Genomic DNA, 22,500 nt, shown 5'->3' with positions numbered 1-22,500 from the left:
TATATCCGTCGTGAAATAGCCCGCTAAATTTTTTGGGCTTACAACTACTTATGTTAAATTCCTTGCACTTTTGAACCCAATTCAGAAGACAAGGGAACTCCTGGAATGAAGTATTGGGAGAAATTTGCCTTCATGGAGGACTTTTTCATGGAACTCACCTTTGCATTAAATGGAGAGGATAGCCACGAAAACCTTGCAAGATTAGCCAAAAGGTAAGGGGACTGTAACCCATGATCCGTCTAACACTGAGGATATTTTGAGTGACTATGGTTGGTGCGAGCCAGATGCGGAATTCATTAATGCGTTTCAGCGTATTTCAAAATCCATGGATCTTATAGCATCACAAATCTTCAAGGATCTGGAAACATCGCAAACCCCATGGAATTCAGAGCAACGCTATTCCAATGATTTCAAAGTATCGTAATGAATTTCAGAGCATCCCAATGGATGTTAGAGTATTACCACCCAGATGAATTTTGGAGTAATTATCCCTATGGAACTCGGAGCAGTGCAAAGAAGCATTGTTATAAGAATGTTTTTCAGAGCATCGCTGTGATTGTATAACGTGCTCAGCTAAAACGTTTTCGCTCGACCATAATCAAATATTTGAGGTCACACAAACCGTGAGTTGAATCTTGTGAACCATGTGAGGAATTTGAAAAGTACATCTTCATGAATTGGGTTGTGTAAAATATTCAAGAGACACAATTTTTCATATTCATAAAAGTACACAAATGATTTTATTTCAGTGTTGGTTGATAAGGGTTACACATAGCTAGCTGAGAAGACTTTATAGTCACACAAAATGACATATGTGTCTCTAAAAATGAAAATTTTCAATCATTATTGGGGATCTATTGGCCCCCAGCACGAATGAATACCACATTCATGTTTCTCACATCGAGACGAGTGTGTAGACAAGTCACATGACATAGGAATCTTAAAAAATGAAAATTTTCATTCACCATTCGAGGTCCATTGCCACTGGTACAAATGAATATCATATTCATGTATTGCTCGCCAAGACGCATGTGTAGACGCGTCACATGACACAGGTATCTCTAAAATGGAAAATTTTTCAATCACAATGGTGGGCCCATTGCCCACTGATAGAAATGAAAATTATATTCATGTTTCTCACATCGAGATGAGTGCGCAGACATCTCACATAACATACTTTTTCAAAAAATTACAATTTACCATAGAGATCACCCAGATCCCTTTGCAAGGTGATAATATATTTACCATTAGCTCACCGAAGCGGCAACAACTGGAACTGTATTGTTTTTTGGGGCACCTGCACCGTGTTGCTTATCCCCTCATAGAAGAGTTGCTTTCGCCTGATGAGATAAATTACCTGAAGTAAGGAGTTAACTTAACGAATCAACAAGAAAAAATATTATTTGAATTGAATACTCCTGAGCAATAATAATAAAGAAAGAGAAAATAAGTTTCAAGATTCAGGTATCAAGTTGTCTGGTTATTGATTAGGTCGAAGATTGGTGTGGGAATCTTGAAGAGCACGGCCTAGGAAGTAATGTCTGAATACACTGGTGTGCAAAACTTAAGCAACAAGTGCGTTTTTTGTCATAACTCTACAAGAAATCATCCGATTGGCATGAAATTTGAATATGATGTACATTATTTTGTGCTTAAACGATGGTAAAAGAATAATGGCACAGAAATGAATATAAAGCTTAAAGTAGGGTATGGAGCAAAAAAAGGCTTAGTGGCGTTGCACATGATTGCCTGAAGAAGCGTAAGTACAACTGGCAGATGTTCCCTAGTATGGGATATGCCCTCCCCTTACTGTAATTGTTGCTTGGCATCGTCTCTCCATGCTAAGCACCAGATTATCCAGGAGTTCCTGGGGTAAACGTCTCCATTCCTCCTTTAACGCATCTTTCAGCTGATGGGTGTCACCAGGAGGATACTGCTGTGTCGCAAAAGGTCTCCCTAATGCATCCCACACATGCTCTATGGGATTTAGATCTGGAGAGTAAGCTGGCCAATCCATTCGTGTGATATCTTTACTTTCCAGTAGCTCTTGAACATTAGCAGTACGGTATGGCCGGGCATTGTCATCCATAAAAATGAAGTCTAGTCCAATGGCCCCTCGGAACAGACGCTCATGGTGTAGGATTACCTCATCGCAGTACCGGTCTCCAGTTACAGAACCTCGGTCGAAGATCTGAAGCTCAGTCAGCCCGTTCAACATAATGCCACCCCGGACGACAACTCCAGGACCACCGTAACGATCTCTTTCCGCGATGTTATTGGGATGAAATCGAGATCCAACCTCTCTCCAGATCAACTGACGTTGAGAATCGCTTGTAGCACTAAAACGACTCTCATCTGTGAAGAGGACGCGACTCCATTGATGAGGTGTCCAGGTTTCGTGTTCTCTGCACCACTCTAAACGGTGCCGCCGATGGCTAACTCTTAAAGGTATGCAGCTTTCAGGACGTCTAGCAAATAAGCCACCTTTGTGGAGGCGTCTGGCCACTGTAAATCTTGATACTTGTCGTCCTGTGGCTGTGCACAATTTCGGAGATATGGCGCTCGCTGACTGAAAACAGTTTCTTTTCGCCTGGAGGACAATGTAACGGTTATCTCTTGGTGTTGTTTTCCTTGGACGGCCACCACCAACCTTCCGAACAGCTGTACCAGTAGTTTTAAAGGCATTCCAAGCACGAGAAACAACACTTTTGTTGATCCCGAACTCTTCGGCAACACTGGTCACACTATGCCCCTTCTCAAGGTTCTCAATCATTCTTCCTCGAGTAAAGTCGTCTAAATGATTTCTTGAAGACATGTTTCACAAAACAAATCACTTGCAGCGAATGTCTTTAACTACGGTGCTCTTCATCCTTTTATCACAGCTTTGACCTGTGCGTGCCGACCCACAAGGTTTACGTACACTTACATCACCTACGACGTTTTATTTCTAAAATTTGCATACAAATAATCTTTTTACTGAATCACGTGCATATTATACTGCAATTCCATGGCTATCTTATACTTTGTTGGGGAGCTGTGGCCGAAAAACCACTTGTTGCTTAAGTTTTGCACACCAGTGTATTTGCTTTTGGATATAGATATTTTTGGAGGAAAATGAATAATGGTACAGGGACGATTTAATACAATAATTACGTAGAAGTTCATCTTTACATTGTGACAGTTCTCACTTTTCACATAACAAGCATTTCTCGTTTGAGTGAATACCTCAATTTGTTTAATCAGTAAATCTGTTTTCACTCAGGAAAGACAGTAGCGGCAACCTCATATTCCAGCTTATTGATAATAGTAATTTTGAAGACTTAATTCTCCTATTAAACAATTACCTCATGAACAAAACCTTTCATAATAAAGTCAATGATGCTATGTTAACCAGCAGAAATATCAAGGTGGTAGTTCCGTAGGTTTAATCCTAGGCCCTTTCATGTACTTGATTTATTCATCTGACTTTCCCAAATTTGAAGATGCCAAAAATATAGCAACAGCCTTTTGTGTGGATTACACGGCCATCCTCAGTAGATCATTTTGCCCGAATTTAGCTATATAAAAACATCAAAAGAATTATTCAAAGAAGAAGAATTCAAGCTATACCAAATCAATAGTGGTATGTAAAGTGGAAAAAGACCTCAAAGTTGACATCATTAGCAAACATATCTCACAGCTAAGTGCATCAAAGAAGAAGAATTCAAGCTATACCAAATCAATAGTGGTATGTAAAGTGGAAAAAGACCTCAAAGTTGACATCATTAGCAAACATATCTCACAGCTAAGTGCCTCATTCCTCAAGGACGCACTCAAATGTGATAAATGCAATAATTAAAACATCTTTGACCTGGAGTTATTAGAGGATAATATAAAACATAGCACGGCAACAGCGTTTTTCTTATCGGACGGAGTAGTTTTTATATTATTTTATATTTTACATCCGTCATTGAACAGCAGACCTAATTTTTGGATTTACAACTCCTAATGTTCAAATCCGTAGTCTTATAATTTTGAATCCAGTGCAGAAGACAAGAGAACTCCTGGATCAAGTATTGGGAGAAATTTGCCTTCGTGGAGGACATTTTGATGGAACTAACCCGCATTTGCGATTCATGGCGAGGAAAACCACGGAAACCTCCCACAGTTAGCCTGATAGCAAGGGGACTCTAACCCATGATCCATCTACCACTGAAGATATTTTACGTCAGTACTGTGGTCGGTGCGAGCCGGGTACGAAATTCGAATCGATCAGTCATCGCTGGGATTAGAACCCAGTTCACCTCATTGGAAGGTGAATGCTCTATCCTCTGAGTCACCACGGCTCTATGGAGTAGTTTTGAAAAAAATCAGCAAGGAGCCCAAACACGTATATGTATGTAAATATTTCTTAAGCATAATATATACGCAATAATCTAAAAAGTGACCAAGACATTTCCTGTACACCAGTGAAGCTCGAGGCATGGGATCAGTGGCGTACGCAGAATTTTTTCAAGGGGGGTGTTCATAATTTTCTGGAACTACTAAAAGAAATTCGAGTATGTAATAAAGCTCTATTATTTCCCTAATTTAGACAGCTAGACAGTTTTGACTTTTTATTTAGACAACATTGTTTAGTTAAATTTTGATTTGATTTTTTAAATTTAAGAACATAATCTAATATCTTTTGAAAAAAGTCATATGGGTGGGAAGTAACACTTTGAGGGCCACTTTCACATTCATCAGATTTTGCTATGGTAGAAACGTTGTACCAGATGCTGTCACCTCACTAATTTCAGGTCGTGATTTTTTCTCAAAGTAATTAAAAATTGTTAAATTCTTGCGTTTTGACATCCTAAAGATCCAAGAACAGAAAATATATATATATATTGGAGCAGAAATATCCGCTATGATACGATCTCAAAGTTTCCAGCTGGAATGAATAACTTCAACGAGCACAGTATCACCAATGATATTGTTACTGATTTCTTCACTAGTCGAAATAGTGGCGGCGACGGGTTCGGCGATTAAATGAACTATTGTTAAGACAAAACAAATTTAGCGACAAGCTCCGAAAGACAAGCGGCAGAGATAACTCTTAGCCCGACTAACTAACTCTACTAACTAACTATTCAAGTTTTATCAGAGTACCTATCCAGTGTTGGATATCTGCTCTTTCATCGCAATAGAAAAATAAATTGGAGGATGGGAAGGGGGGTGCTGCGTTAACAGTAAGTTAAATCTAAGAATGTACAATAGTTGAAAATTATAATTCTAGTCTGGGTTATACATAACAATAAAATCGCAATTTGATACATAATAATAGAAACAATTGAAGATAAAAGAAAATAAAATTATTTACACTATTCTAGGATTCCAGAATCATCGCGTAAAGACCTCGCGAATGCCAGCCAATCTCCTAAACTATCGCTACTGGCAGGGCAGAAAGGAACCAGTCCGTAACAGTATCACGTGAATTTGGTTTCAAAAGTACAACCCTATTATAGTAAATGTTTTTTCAGTATTCTGAGAAATACCGTTAGAAAAAAAGTAGGTATAAGGCAAATAAAAATATATAGTCTTAAAAAATAATAGCCAGCATAATTTCTACTAAAGTTTCCATTTTTGCCATTTTGTCAGAGCTCAAGGGGGGTGTTTAAACCCCTAAACCCCTCCCTTGCGTACGCCACTGCATGGGATGTTAAGACCGTTGTTATTTTTATTATTTCTGATTCGCAATTAGAAAATCTTTTGTTATTTCTTACGCAACTCAAATGTACTTCGGCAATATTATACATAACCCACACAGATGAATGAGTTAAAGCCCGTTATTGGCCAGGGACTTAAATAAATAATTCACGCATGCATAGGCCGAGAATCAGTTATAGCCGATTCTGCGGCTTGGACAAAAGCCCGAAGACCAGCCTGGGAAGCCTGCAGCACCAAGAAGATCCTTCAGGTAATACGATTTGCTCCTACCACTATGAGGGGTATATTTTATCTTTCTTTTCCATAATGGTCAAAAAACGTGACCCCCCTGGGACTAGTAATCAGACCTGGAAGAGGATAATGCTTTTTCTTCTAGTTTTCTAGACTTCCTGACCCCCGGAAACCCTGTGGTGTTAAAGTAAGAGGGAGCTTGCTTCTAATTTGTATGCTTTTTACCTTTCCGTGCCTAATTTTTCTTTGCAAATGGGATGGCCGAAAAATATGACTCCCCTAGGGTTAGCAAGCTCACCCAGAAGTGGATAAGGATTTTGCCACTAATTCCTTTGACTTTTCTGATTCTTGACCCCCCGATAACCCTGCGGTGTTAACGTAAGAGAGGTTTGCTTGTATGCTTTATATAATTCACATAACACCTTCTTCTGGAAACCGTGGGAGCTTCTCAAAAAGATCAATCAGGTAAGCAGTTTATTGTTTACCTTAGGCTAAAAATTTATTAATTAAGATGTGCCCCCTAATTGGGTCAATTTTGAAATTTTTCATTCTTCGAGTAAAAAGTGTTGTATGACAAGATAACGCATTCGTCTCTCCCAGACCCGTCCCACTATGGTATGAGTGTGTACCGGGGCTAATGGACCGCTCCTTGTTGACAGAAAAGTTTCATTTTAAGATATACATAAGCCATGTTGGGTGTCTATGAACTCGTCTAGTCAAGCCATACATAGAACATGGTATTAGTGTGTAAGGGGGTTTGGTAAACCCAAATGGTGAATTTTCCTTTTTGAAGAAAAATATGTCTTGTGACCAGTCTACACACACGTCTCAATGTAAGAAACACGAATATAATATTCATTTGTATCAGTGGGTAATGGGACCTCCATGGTGATTGAGAGTTTTTATTCTTAGGGTCATGTCATGTTGGGCTTATGTCATGTTGGCTATCTATAAACTCGTCTCGCCGAGCCTTGTGTAAATATGGTATCCCCTCGTTAGAAAGTCTGTCTAGCCCCATGGTGAATTTTGATTTGATTGTGATCGAATTGAAAAGTTTCAGTTCAGCATCTTATACAATCATAGCTATGTTCTGAACTGTATTGGGTTGCTCTGAACAACATTTGTACAACAATTATTATTTTCACTTCACCGAAATCCATTGGAATGGTAATACTTCAATATCCATTGGGATGGTGATACTCCAGAATCCTTTATGGATGCGGACACTCCAAAATTTATTAAGATGCTGTGAAATTCATCAGGATACTTTGAAACCGTTGGAATAGCGTTGCTCTGAAATCTACTGGGTTGCTTCAGTGTTCAGGGGGGTTTGTGATGCTACAATATCCATGGAGTTTATGATATGCTAAAACCCTTTGGAAAAGCGTTTCTAGGAAATCCATTGGGACACTTTAAAACACAGGGAATAGTTTTGCTTCAAAATCTATGGGACTTGTGCTTCTCCTGGGCTGTGTGATTCTCCAAGATCCATGGGATTTGTGATGCTACAAGATCCATGGGGATGCTCCGAATGTTTCTGAGAATGCTTTGAATATATCAATGACACAAGGGCAAGACCAGAAAATAAGTTTGTTTCAGAAAATTTTCTTGAGCCTGAGACGACAAAAGTAACTCCCATTACAACACTGTCAACAGAGCATAAAAAACAAACACATAATACTTGTTGAAAAGTGTCAGGATGTACATATCGTGACTGCATAAACTTATTATTATTAATATATTGTATAGATATGAATCCTGACACTTTTCAGCAAGTATGATGTGTTTGTTTTTTATGCTTCGCTGTTGGTTTCATGCTTCAAAGATGTCCCTTTCATGATTTGTTGAGGTTAACGCTAAAAGCACTACAGAAATGTAACAACACACACCCATTTCTTTCAATTGAACACGTTACACAATCATAGCGAAGCTGCATTGGGCTGCTCTGAACAACATTCGTATTACAATGCTTTTTCAGATTGCTCCTGAATCCATTGGAATAGTGATACTCCAAAATCCATTGGGATGCTCCGAAATTATTGGAATTTGTAATGCTTTGAAGTCCGTGGGGTTCGTTTTAAAATGTTAGTTGGGGAAGAGTTTTTTGTCTCAGGATCCAATATATTTTTTTCAACCCGATTCATGATGATTTGCTTTTCAAATTTTACACATGGTTTATTGTTGTGAACTAAAAAAAAAAAAAAAAAAAAAAAAAAGATTTTACATAGTTATTCATAAAACCTTGATATTGTTATCGTGTTAACAAAAACGAAATATTTAAAATAATAATAATTGGAAATGTTAAAAAAATATCGATTTATAATATACCATACGACTGAAAATAAAAAAAATAAAGTCCTTTCTCTAGAGAAAGACAGAACTTCTAATTAGAAAGAACCTCTTCCCTCCCCTTTTTCACGTGGTGGCGAAGCTAAGAATCTCACCCAGTCTTAAAAAAAAATTGTTGAAGAGGAGAGTGGGTCTCAAAACGCTTTGATTGGAAAATTGCGAACCGGTCAAAGAGTCAAGTTTCTAGTTTCCGTGTGTAATTCATCATGAGTAGTCTACCTATATTTTAAGTCTATGGTTTTTCCTAGGTGTAGATTTAGAACGTCACAATGAGGTCATATTTTTACACCAAGCTCGTTCAAAGTTTTCGAGTTTAGGCAATCTGAATGGATTTGCGGTGCGTTTCATTCGCAAAAATAGTTGGTCAGCTAAGCACTAACCAAGAGTTCATTTTTTTCTATTGGTCATCGAAATGAGCTACAGGTGGTGTAGAGCAGAATTCTCTACACGTGGAAATTCTTCTCATGCTTTTACCATTAGCGTGTGGAGAGTCATAGGAGATGTTGTTGCAGCTCCTTTACGTCACACAAGAGCTGCAAAATGGGCTATTGGCGACGGTCTGGGAAACATTTCTGAGGATGTTCCGAAGACATGCTATCACAATTTTGATCCTCTGCAGAGGGGATGGCACCCCGCTTCGGTAACCCAACGACCTGCAGGCAAATTCGAGCACTTTACAACAGTTTAACGAGGACCAATACCGCACACCCTCGGTCCCTACGCAGACTGATCAAATTGGTCACCCACCCCCACACTGACCGCAGCCAGTGATGCTTGACTTCGGAGTCATAGGAGAAGGAAGTACGTAAAGTTCGGTCTCGACTTTTTAAATAGATTAAAAACTTCTAAGTTGCGAAACTGTACGGAACTGAAAACTACATTGAACATAGTTTAAAAAAAGCGTTATGAAAATTAAAAACAAAATATTTTTGACAATTTAATACAAAAAAAAAATATTAGTCCCTCAGTGGACTGATCGTTAAGACACGGTTCCCAGTAGATCACCGAAGTCAAGCATCACTGGCTACGGTCAGTGTGCTGGTGGGTGACCACTTGGATCAGCCTGCGTAGGGACCGAGGGTGTGCGGTATTGATCCTCGTTAAACTGTTCTACCGTAAAGTGCTCGACTTCACGTGCAGGTCGTCGGGCTACCGAAGCGGGGGGTGCCATCTCCTCTGCAGAGGATCAAAATTGTGATGGCATGTCTTCGGATCATCCTCAGGGATGTTTCCCAGACCGTCGCCTATAGCCCATTGTGCAGCTCTAGAGCGACGTAAATGAACAACAACAACATAAAAAAATATTAAAAAAAAAGTAGGTAGGTACTTTATTTACGTCACACTAGAGCTGCACAATGGGTTATTGGCGACAGTCACTTTATGAAAACATATGGTATATTTGAAATTGTTTTGAAGTATTTTTGAGGTATCGAAGTTGTTTTGAGGTACTTGGGAGGTATATCTGAGGTTCCTGAGAAAACAACCACAAAAATTATACCTCATAAAGGTTGTAATTGATAAGTATGAGGTTGTTTTATATACACTTCAGTTCATTTTTAGGTTGTTTAAAATTCACTTCAAATCAATCAAGGTGATGAGAGGATTTTCAAGGTATACGCGTTGTTTTTCTGACACTTATAACGAAAAAGGTATTTATGAGGTATAAAAAATTTACCTTATTACAACTCAAGAGAATGAGGTTATTTATTGAGGTGTATGAAGTCATTTTATCTATATCTAAGCTTATTTTGAGGTTGTTTTAAATTCCCTTCATATCAACCAAACAGATGAGGTAATTTCTAAGGTATACAATGTTGTTTTTCTGACACTTGTAATAAAAGAGGTATTTATGAGGTATTAAAATTTTACCTTATTTCAACTAAGGAGAGTGAGATATTTATTTAGGTGTATGAAGTTATTTTATATATACCTAGAATCAATTGAGATTATTTAAAATTCACTTCATATCGACCAGACTGTTGAGGTGATTTCTAAGGTATACCAGTTTTTTCCCCCTGACAGTTGTAACAAAAGAGGTGTTTATTAGAATAAAATAAATTTACCTTATTTCGACTAAAGAGAGAAAAATATTTATTTAGGTGTATGAAGTCATTTTTTATACCTAAGTTTATTTTGAGTTTTTTTTAAAATTCACTTTATATCAACCAGACTGATGAGGTAATTTCTAGAAATATACCAGGTTGTTTTTGGTAGCAATTGCAATGTATGAGGCATTTATGACTTATAAAAATTTCATCATATTTGAGCTAAAGAGAGTAAGGTATTTATTGAGGTGTATGAAGTCACACACATTTTATTTACACCTAAGCTTATTTTGAGGTTGTTTAAAGTACACTTCATATTAACTAGCTCACTTCCCTGAGTTCCGTGCCAGCCGGTGAATGGCGTGTGTGTTGACAATCTATGCGAAATTCGGTAAGTGTGTTTGACATTTATTAATTAAGTTTTATCCCTCTTAACTTAATTAAATGTGCTTCAATTTTCAACTTAAATTTTATTATTTTTGTTTTAAAGACGCGTCCTGATTTGGAATAATTAAAGTCGGAGGATATTATTAGGTTTAGCAATAAGAGAAAAAAAATCCGAATATTTCCTGTCGCTGTTTAGGGTAACGCTACTGGTGAATCGTTAAAGCAGGTTACGCAGAGTATATTTTATTGTTTGCTATTTACTCAAATGTAGCTATTTTTCTTTAATTTTGCTTGATTATATTATTACTGCTTATATGTATATTGTTTTAACGTATGCAAGTTGATTAATTGAATAAAATGATCATAATTTCTCTTATAAATAAATAATTAAAAATTGAAAGACTTTAAAATAGTAATTTTGCTTTGAAATTCTACTACAACTGCATGCTGATCGTTTGCTTGGATATTTGTAAGTATATGCAAAGTTTATATTGTTGTTTATGAGTGAAAATATGTATGATAACAATGTACAATGCATTTTAACTCTGATTACGATGCGATTCTGTTTTTTTTGTAATATATATATATATATATCGAAATACTTTCTCACACTTTTAAAAACCACATCCTGTTCTTAAATCTATTTTTGGCTCAAGTATGCATTTAATTAAAAGTAGGAAATTTTTCCCTTTGCTCTCTGTGGGAAGCGCTCGATCTATTTGATAAACCAATTACAATTACTAAGATTTCCCTCTTTCCCTAAATTAAGACATTTCACGGATTTTACTTTGCAAGATTTTCCCTGACATATAACCAAGAGCGCAACTTTTCGTGTTCTCTTTTTACACACTTTCACGACTGCTCTGCCTAATAATTAATAAATAAATTTTGTCCTCCTTCCCGGCCTAAGACCCGTTTTAATCCTTCCACTCGGCAACGACCGTTATATATATATATATATATATATATATATATATATATATATATATATATATATATATATATATATATATATATATACAACGAGGAAGAAGAGGCTTGCAAGCTACCAAAAAGCAGACCAAAATTACCAAAAGAAGAATTAATAGCAAACTACTGAATTTATGTAATTGTTGATAACAATAGCTTGCCTGATATTTAATAACTGAAAACTGGTAACTGTACTAGCTCACTTTTTCATGTTTGATCACAGAGCTGTTATTTTTCACAACATAATTTTTTGCAATTTACCTATGTTAATTATTTACTAAGCAGATTGTCATTATTTATAAGAATCTTAAGCAGAATTAAATAAACCCAATTTCTAGTTTATGTGACAATTTGTTTTAAGGTTATGAGCATTTTTATGCAGCTGCTCATGGTTCACTACTTAAAAAATAAGCGAATTTCGGAAATCTTCTTTTTCTTTAGAAATAAGTCAGTATTGTTTCTTATAAAGTTTTAATGTTGAATTGAATGAAAATTAATTGCAAATAAAAGCACTTATTGCTTGAAAGTTATATGCATTTTTTTGAATTTCATCCTTCGAGATATGATTTTATACTTAAACAAATGATTGTAGCAACTAGCAATTAATTTTATTCTGCTCGGTTTTATAAGTTACATAAGAAATATTTTATTCAACTTCTTTTAAAGGGATTATTTCAAATCATTCTCTCTCAGACATTTTCCTCTCATAAAATTGCTCACAAATGCTCCTATCAGCTTGTGGTTAGTTTTATTCGATTGAATGTAAAAAATGCATTAAAATTGGTACATAACTTTAAAATTAGACGATTAAACGATTGTTGATTATCGAGAAGTTATTAAACGATTGTTGATTTTTGATTACATTGATGAAAATAACCATTTTTTAAGAAACTCTGATGTGATTGACAATAACGGAAGTCCTTTTCATATTCAGCGTCGAAAATTTATTAAAAAACTATTAGTTTCATGAAATCTGACAAGAAGTTTAAAAATATAGACCAGTCTTATTGAGTTTAAATATTTGTAAAAAAAAAGAGAAAGGAATAGGAGAATTATGTATTTCAAACTTTCTTTTATAGTTTAACAAAAGAAGCAATTACTGCAGAAGGTGTAATCTTATAAACTTCAGGTTGATAAATAAAGTTGTTGTTGTTAATTTACGTCGCACTAGAGCTGCACAATGGGCTATTGGCGACGATCTGGGAAGCATCCCGGAGGATGATCCGAAGACATACCATCTCAGTTTTGATCCTCTGTGGAAGGGATGGCACCCCCGCTTCGGTAGCCCGGCGACCTGCGCGCGAAGTCGAGCACTTTACGGAAGCACAGTTTAACGAGGACCAATACCGCACACCTTCTCTCCCTACGCAGACTGATCCAAGTGGTCACCCACCCGCACACTGATCGCAGTCAGTGATGCTTGACTTCGGTGATCTGCTGGGAACCGTGTATTAACGATCAGTTCGCTGCGGGACGTGGATAAATAAAGATCTTTTCAGCGAAAAAAATGTTAAGATACGCATTATTCTTTATATAATATATATAACATCTTTACATAATAGTGAAGTTAAAAATTAACAAACTAGGTGGACTGTATAACACTTTACGCCTGAGGTAGAACATAATACACCTCACGTTAGCAAAAAATTAACTTTCCAATTGTTAAAAAATACATCTGAGGTAGATTTATAATACCTGCAGTGTTAAATGAAACACCTTAGGTTGTTGAATAAATACTTTCACGAGTGTAAAAAATATATTTCAGGCTGATAAGTAATAACTTAAGGTTGAAAACGAAATACCTTAAAGTAGTAAATATCTTCCTCTCCTCAGATGCAAAATGAAACACCTCAGGTTGATACATATATATCTCTAGAGGTATATATCTATCAACCTGAGGAGGTTATATCTCTGAAGGAAGGTATATTTTAGGTTAATTTTGCGGAATTCATTTACACCCTTTTCAAGCTAACAATGTTACAACAACCTCCGTTATACCTTTAAAAATACCTCATTTATACCTCAAAAATACCTATATTTTTCCGTAAGGGTCTGGGAAACATCCCTGAGGATGATCCGAAGACATGCCATCGCAATTTTGATCCTTACAGAGGGGATGACTCCACTGCTTCAGTAGCCCGACGACCTTCACTAAGTTAAGCACTTTACAGTAGAACAGTTTAACGATGATTGATACGGTGTACCCTTTGTCCCTATGCAGGCTGATGAAAGTGGTCGCCCACCCGCTTACTGACAGCAGCGAGTGATGCTTGACTTCGGTGTTATACTGGAACCCGCGTCTTTACGATCACTATGGGATTATTAAATCCACAGCGGGACTATTAAGAAAGGAAAAAATATCGTAGTTAATTTCTATACAATTCAAAAGAGGAGGAGAGGGAAGGGGGGGGATCAAGACATGGAACCGGTCTTCTTTCCAGATGGCGTATTCGAGAGCATCAATCGGGAATAACTTAAGGAATAAAGAAATAAGCAGCTGGAGTCGTTTCTCTTTCAAAGGCTTGTCAACAATCAAAAAGCAGTTTATTGGAAGAAAATTCAATTTCTCGTCATATATTACATATTTTAATGCCATATAAATTTCGAAAATATTTTTTATGCCGTATAAATCTTTAATTGGATAACTTTTAGTTGCTTCTAAATTGCTTTGTGGTTAAACCTCAGTAAAAATTGTTTTCAACTGTCACTTTTTGCAACAATAAAAAAAAATTTTTTTTGTACAATTTTAGTCCAACACTGTTTCAATTGGGGATATTTCTGTATCTTTATCTGTCTTCTCAACTACTGTCGTCAAGGTACCTAATAGATTTTACACTTGCAATTTAAAAATTAAATAAATAATAAAAAAAAAATATTTAGAAGTTTGCCTAAGATGGCTACGAGTTAGTTTTCGAGTTGCTCCTTTTCTGTGATGTTTTTAGTTTTTTGCGGTCCGCTGCCCGGAAGTGGCCACTCCTTATTCTGCCTCAGATCACCATATGGAAATCTCTACTTTCAATTTAAATCTAGAATTTTTTATTATGAACTTTTGGTGTTCAGAATTTTTTATTTTAACTAATTAGGAATATATTACTGATACTTGTAACTTCCTATTTCAAGAAAATATTCTTTTGTGAAAAAAATTAATTTTAATGTGGTTTTGTTTTAGCTATAGAACTTTTTTTTGTGTATAAATCTAAAAAAAATTAACTGATATTATGTGATTTCAATCTATTCGAAAATATTTTGGTCTGGATTTTATTTTGTTTTCATTTGTTATGAGTTGATTGGTTTTTATATGTATTTATTAATTAATAACATTATTTAAATGATTGTTTGTATTTTAAGACTAGTACTAAATTGCAATCTAAATATTTTAAATATAACTAGGTAATTTTGATTAATTCAGTAGAACTTGGATTTAACTTTATTCTATAGTTTATTATATTAAAGTTTATACATTATAGTTTCTATGGTACAGTTATATAGTTTAATAAAACTAGTTACAGTAGAACTCAGATTTAATGGCCTTTATGAATAAAAACTTACCGCTTCTAGCGTCATTCCATCCTGGTCCAGTGTTAGTTCTTATATCAATAATCTAATATAAGTCTGGTATTAAGAGCGCCTTCCTTAACTACATCCCAGAAAAACCGATGTGCTTAGTTATATTTTTACCACCCAACTATGGATACATTCCATGTTTTCTTTATTTTTCTCCTGTTGAGGGCGGTAATAAAAAGAATTTTACCCTTTAAATGCAGGTAAAGAAGATCACATTGCTTTTGTTAAAATGGTGTTTATCTTTAATGAGTCAAGTGCGTCATCATGTATTGAGGTTGTATCCATTACACGTGTATGCTACTCCACGACCTTTTATAGGTTCTGAGTTTGGTATTGCACTAATTCTAAATAAATTCTATTCTCTTTTCTCACCAATGTCCATTTATCAATTGAACAATGGAAGAAGGTCAATTTGACGTCATCAGGAACTGAAAGGTGGTATGGTTTAAATCACCCCTTCTTTTGCTTCTCATTTATTGAGAAATTGAACTGAAAATGGCTGCAAAATGAAAACGCTTTTCCCTGGCAGAAAATCTTCCCTACCTCATTGAAAAATTTAAGCAGTTTGTTGTCACCTAACGGGAATTGGCCTCATCTTTACTTGCACCATCTTCTCACGAAACAATCTTTTGTCGGCAGGATGTCTTAGATTCAAAATTGCAGTTTTTCCTAAATTTTTGAATGACATTGAATTTTTGATTGCCTTAATCAATGGAATTCATCAAGGCAACTTATTCCTAGTTCAATACAATATCTTGAGAAATTTTAAGTAGATTTAATTAAGAAATTTTAAGAGCATGATTTGTTTGAAAAATAGTTGAATTTTTGTTAAAAATTATTATTCCTAATCAGTTTCTTTGCTTCATTGTTAAATCTTTGTTTGTATTGCTCTAAACTTGTTTTAAATTTTATTACTATTGAAATTGCAAGTTCTATTACTTAATTCAAAGCCTGAGTGTTTAAGAAAATGACTTTTATTTTGTGTTGTTTTATGCAGATTTATTTAATGTGTGACATTTTCTTTTCTTCTAGAATTAAAAAAAAAAAAAAACTTTGAAGTTCTATCTTAAAACTTATAATTTTATCTCAATAATTTCTTATACTAGTTAAATGTTCATTTATTTCAAAAATTCTATATTTATGAAACCACAAAAGTTAATTTAAGCTCTATCTTTCTATCCTTCCTTTTTTTTAAGTGGATCTCTCATTAAATTCAAACTTATGATTTTTAGACTATTGAAATGTGTTGAGTTAAAGTAAAAATTCTATAAAAAAATTTGTTTCCTAATTTATAATATTTTTATTTTATTGTAACTTATTATATTTGTATACTTATTGTAACTTGTGAACTTGTATTATAAAATTTAACTCTAAAATAAATTTTATAAATTATAAATATTGTTACGAATTAAAAATATGATGCAAATTAAATTATGTTATTTATAAGATAATAATGGATGAATTAATTGATTGAAGTAATGAGTAAATGTTTTAAATGATTGAGAAATTATATGTTGAGGAGAATTTCACAAATAATATAACTATATATATTGGAATAGAATAGAAAGATATAGTATTTGGATACAGTCGTTTAATTGAAAACAAACAATTAGATTTCAAAGTTAAAAAAGAACAAAATAAAATTGAGACCGGAAATAGGATTCAAAGTAATTAAATTAAAGTGAATGTGATCATTTACAGAAAGTGGTTGTACTATGCCATCGTAGGATAACAACCCAATAGGTTCCATGGTCACAAAATGTGAAGTTTGAACAAACTGATATCACGGAATTTGGAATAAGATGTACACAATAGAATATAATCGAACTACAGATTAAGGATAAAATGACTTGTTGTATCCAAATACTAGCATAGCATTTAGCACAATGACAAGATGTTTCCAAAAAATAAATAGAAGTATGCTCATAAAAAAGTAACATACTGGCCGCATACTGGAAAAATAAAAAACAATGACAAAAACAAAAAATGACACTTTGGATATGCTCAGAGTTCTGTTAATTATACCTTTAACTATGCACATCAAACTGACAATATTTAAATAAAATATTTTTCAGCCAAAAAAAAAAAAAAAATTACTCTCACAAAACAGAAAGTTCAACAGAATTCCTTTAGTTATACCTTTAATTATGCACTTCAAATTGACACTATTTAAACAAAACATATTTTAGACAAAAAAAAACAAACAGGAAATTGAACATTTCAAAAGATGCCTAAAATCTTTCAAGAAATGAATAAAAGAAGAGAAGTTTTTTTTTTTAAAATTTCATTTTTGCATTTAAACAGAATGCATAAAAAACAAAGATACAAAAGAAGGATGAATTTAAATGGTGATAAGATAAATACAGAAGGAATGCTTAAATTAAATATTAAAGAAAGTTTTAAAAGTATGAAAAGGTAGATATGAAGGACATTGAAATTAGCAAAAATTAAGATTTTGAGAAGTTGTAAAAAAAAAAAGAATAAATTTCCTCGATATGGGCTGCATCTCGGAAAGAGAAAGGCAGAAGATTCGAAAGAGAATGCGTGACAATATACAAAAGCATCTGTTGATTTGTACAAATCCAGACAAGAAATGACCAATTAAAATTCAAGAAGCAGAGAGTTTGAAAATCGGACGATTTGGATTGGCTACATGTGCCCCCCTAAAAAATAAATGAAGAAAATAGAAAGTTGGGGATGGAGGGGTATCTCTCCTCACGAGAAGGGCAATATCCGTTGACCCAGCAATGAAGGGCGAATAAAAAGTTAATATTCTTTTCGAAAAGGAAAGTGAAATTTTGCCAGACAAAATATATTCAACATATTTGTGTTAAAATTGGGAAAAGTCCCTTAATTTAAGGAAAATCACTTGAAAGTTTCCCATTAAATGAACTCATACAGTTATAAAAAATTGAGATCAAATAAAGGTTTCAAAAATTTAAAGTGAAGATTTAAATAAAAGAGTAATTGTAACATTACACTAAGTGTAACTGTAACAAATATGTATTTTTTTTTACTGATAACATTATTATTCCACTTTTTAATCTTTTGCTTACAGCTGGTACAATAAGTGAACCAGAAAAGGCTTAATCATGCTAAGTGATGTAAGCAAGATATGAGATGCAAGTTATGAGATAGGTTAATGAGATATTTCTATTCTAAATTCTAATAGATTTTTTTTAAAGATATATTAAAATCTTTCTCTAACTACCGAAAATACTATTACAGTGATATCTGTATACAATCTAAAATTCTTATGTAATAAATCTAAACTAAACTTGTGCAGTTTTTATTTGTTTTTCATCAATTATGCTACAAGAAAGCTAAATTGAAATTAGAGATTTTAATGTTTAAGAGCATTAGGAGCCTCAAAATTGTTAAATTGCATAATGCAGCTAAATTTGAATAAAGAATTTAAATACATGTTTAATATTAATTCTATATTTTTGTTACTAATATGCTAGCTAAAAATGCCTTAAAATGTATACTTGAAATTTATGTTGTATTAATTATCTTATACTATTTTGATATTTTACCATAATTGAAAATTTGTATTTAGCTGAAAAGGCTTTATCATTTACTTTTAAATAATATTTCACAGTAACATAACATATTTTAAACAAATAAACAAAAGCATCAGAATGAAATTTTAAGAAAACTATATTTGATTTAAATGAGAATGTTATTATTAAAAATAAAATAAAAAATGATGCTGTTTTATTTTCTGCGAAGAAACTTTTACATTTTACTTAAAACTATGATAAAAAATGCAATCATTAAAATTTTAAGAACTTATTTATGATTGATTTACATTTTGATGAACAAATTACATTGATACGAGATTCAAAAGGAGCTACAAAAATATAACAAAAGGCATTGCCAAGAAATCCAATAAGCATTTTCAAAACCACTCTTCAGTTATGGTAGTTGTAAGGGTTGTTTTCATGCCCTCAGGCTACTTAAGCTATACAGTTAATAAATAATTTTTTTTTTGTTGTTCTTAAATCCTGACTTTTATAGTGTTTTTTTCCCCCCTTTGAAAATTATTTAAGCAATTGAAATTAAGTTTTGTGTGCAGCAAATATTTCTAGATATCTTTAACCATTCAAAAGAAATGTGTATCCACAGTTAAATATTTTTTACTAAGATTTTGCTCCCTATTTCTCTGATATTTAAATTTTTGAAATTACAATAAGGAATTGTAAGTTAGGTGGCATTCCATTCTCAAAATACTTTTTGATGAAAGTGGCACAAATAAGGCATTTAAAGTTATTTGCTGTTGATATAAGCATATAACTTGTTTATTTCAATGGAATTTTATTGAGAATTTTAAAAGAAGCATTCATTTTCTGACTGTGTCCTTTTTTAGATCATGGATGCCTCTTCCAAAGGAAAACCAAAAACAGTCCCCTTTCAAACTGTGACCAGATATCGCTCCCGTGCGGCAATAACATCTAAAATCATGCCTTCTCCTGTAGTAGTAGTGAAAAAATTGAGTCCGTCTCAGTATGCTAAACGAAAAGTTTCATCACCAAAGAACAGTCAAGATGCATCAGCAGTCAGGATTAGCGATGAATCTAAGAAGCGGGAGAATGCGGCTCGTTCATGTCATCCTTCTACTAGTAAAGTTGATAAGTCAAGTTCAGCTCCTAAAAAGGCAAAGATGAAAAAAACGGAGCCAAGACTCTCAACCAAGACTATTTCTGCAGTTGCCAAGAAAAAGACGGGTAGACCAAAGATGGCAAATAAAACAAACTCTAAAACTTCTCATTCCTCATCTGATCAAGCTTGCAAAGGTAAAGTTAAAACTTAAACGCATTAAACTATGTGCAATCAATGAATTTTAAAGTCTGCCGTTCTCTAATTTCCAAATGATTTTGAAAAATAGTGGTTGTAGTTAACTTTTCAAAACACAAAAATTCTAATGTCAAAAAATATTTTTTCTTCCAAAAAAATTATTTTTTTCTACCTAAAAAAATATTTTTTTATTAAAAGTGTTTTACTATTTAAATAATGTGTCTTAAAGTGTTTTCTTAGAAAATTTCCAGAATCTCTTTACATTTTCAAGATATTCATAAGTTACTAAGTACGATTTACAATAAAATTATGTAGTAATTTTTAAATCCTTTTCATGCATATACAGTATAAAAGGACTGCTTTTTTTTACCTAGTAAAGTTTTTAATGAATTTTTTTCAAATTTTATTTTTGTTATTAATTAAAAATTACTCCAAAAATTTTGTTTAATCTTATTGAATATTTTTGTTGTAAGAAAACATTGATTTTTCATAAAAATGTTTATATCTCCATAAATATTTAAACTAGTTTTACGAAATTTTGTGTAGTTATTGCTAAAGTAATCAAAGTAATAGTAAAGATAACCAAAGTAATTTTTACAAATTACAAGCTTATAGCTATATTTTATGGCATAGAGCATTTAAAAACACTATTTTTTTTCTGAATTTATTGCCAGCCCCTCAAAACTTTGAAAGTTTTAAAAGTTATAAATGTGTATGAGAAATTGCATGACCTAAACACTTTTAAACTTATAAAACAATTCTTTCAGTATTTCGTGAGAAATATGAAAGAAATTAATTAGTATGGAAGTGTTTCTATAATTTTGTCCAACCCCTGTATATACACAGTGATTCTGCTATACTTTAGAAACTACAGTCCTCAAGGCCCGGGACTTCCATATTTCTGGGTCACTTTTTACTAAAACCCATTTTTATTTAATTTTATTGAAGAGCATGATATTTTTTCCTAGTTGGAGAATTAATGGACCCAGAGGGATGTGGTCATAACTTATTTTTATTGCCTGCTCTATGATTGCCTTATAGTATGAAACTGGTCTGCCAATTTTCTACGCTTTTTCTGAAAATTTCTTCTAGTACTAAATTTATGTTTCAATGTATGATTCTTTGTTTTTGTAAAGTTAATTAAAAACTATTTTTCACGCCATTACATGTAAATAATTCATAAGTTTATATGAAGGGATATTGTTGAATTGTGAAGTATCCTTGGTGTTGTATTCCAAGTAAGACGCATAATAACTTAATATAAATTTAATATAACAACAAAACATAACTAACATGCTAGCAGCACGTAACAGAGATTAGCAATGAACATCTATTAATAACATGTTTATATACTCTCTGGAAAGGTAAGGCAGCGGCGCTGTTTAGAAACTACAGGCTGCCGTCGTTGACTTGTAGTGATGATGGAAGGTGACGTCGGCTGACATCACAACACCCCTTTGCCCTAGGATAGAACAAAGTCTTTGAACCTGCTTGGCCTAACGATGGTATGTCTGGGCCTCAAGGTTTTGGAAACCTGTTCTGGAACTGGAATAGAAGACTCTTGTTTTGGTATTGTAGGTTCAACCACTTCACTCTGAGAATCAGCACTAGATAGAATGGAAGATGGTACTTCAGTCTCATAGCTCGGTGTTGGTGGAGATGCTACACTAGGATCAGACGGAACAGTCAACGGATCAGGAATACGTTTCCTCATTTGATCCACATGACGTTTAACTATCTCGCCTCCTGTTGTCACAACTTGGTAGGAAACTGAACCCGTGGGTTTAATTACCGTTGCTGAAAACCACTTTGGACCCTGTCCATAGTGGTTTTCAGCACTATATTTCAGCACGTCACGGTTTGGACTGTTCTTTCAGCTTGACCATTTTCGGACGGACGTCTTGGTGCGATCATAACCCTTCTGACGAGATTCCTCTCTAAGAAAGTCTGGTACTCCGGTGCTCAAAACTGGCCTCCGTTATCGGAAACGATGACTTCAGGTATCCCATGGGTAGCAAAGATTTCTCTCAGGGCGTCGACTGTTGCAGAAGCGGACGTGGAAGTCATATGATGCACTTCTATCCACTTTGACATGGCATCTACTAAGATGAGGAATTCTTCTCTCCTGAACGAACCTGCAAAATCTATATGAAGACGGAACCAAGGTTTCTCTGGAATTTCCCAAGAGTGCACTGGAGCTTTAGGAGGAGCATGACGTGTCTGTTGACATTCATGGCATCTTTGAACATGCACTTCTATGTCATAGTCCATGCCTGGCCATCACACGTATAAACGTGCGAGAGCTTTCATTCTTTCAATCCCTGGATGTCCCAGATGTAAAGCCTGTTGAACTTCTTCATGCCAGGCAGTAAGATTCCAATTTTCGTGGAGTAAGATCAGTGGAATACGATCCCATTACTCGTCGTCAATCCCATCCTTGTCGCCACATGTTGAATTGTGAAGTATCCTT

At 34.1% G+C, this 22,500-nt stretch overlaps 1 protein-coding gene across 2 annotated transcripts in view; it reads left to right on the top strand.

Moving 5' to 3' along the window:
- The first annotated feature begins 14,137 nt into the window (after positions 1-14,137).
- Positions 14,138-22,500, top strand: part of LOC107455117 (uncharacterized) — a 100,367-nt gene continuing 92,004 nt past the window's right edge. The window contains exons 1-3 of one of the 2 annotated variants that reach the window (XM_071188264.2): positions 14,635-14,918; positions 18,292-18,371; positions 19,603-20,029. In XM_071188264.2, coding sequence (XP_071044365.1) covers positions 19,606-20,029 — 424 coding nt within the window. In that variant the 5' untranslated portion in view covers positions 14,635-14,918; positions 18,292-18,371; positions 19,603-19,605. Of the gene's footprint in view, positions 14,486-14,634; positions 14,919-18,291; positions 18,372-19,602; positions 20,030-22,500 lie in introns of those variants that run through there. The other variant, XM_071188263.2, reaches the window with a different exon arrangement.

Source organism: Parasteatoda tepidariorum, chromosome 12 (genome assembly GCF_982258835.1).
Source record: "Parasteatoda tepidariorum strain Cologne lab strain chromosome 12, Ptep-v5.0, whole genome shotgun sequence".
NCBI lineage: Eukaryota > Metazoa > Arthropoda > Arachnida > Araneae > Theridiidae > Parasteatoda > Parasteatoda tepidariorum.
This window is presented reverse-complemented; position numbering and strand designations above follow the sequence as displayed.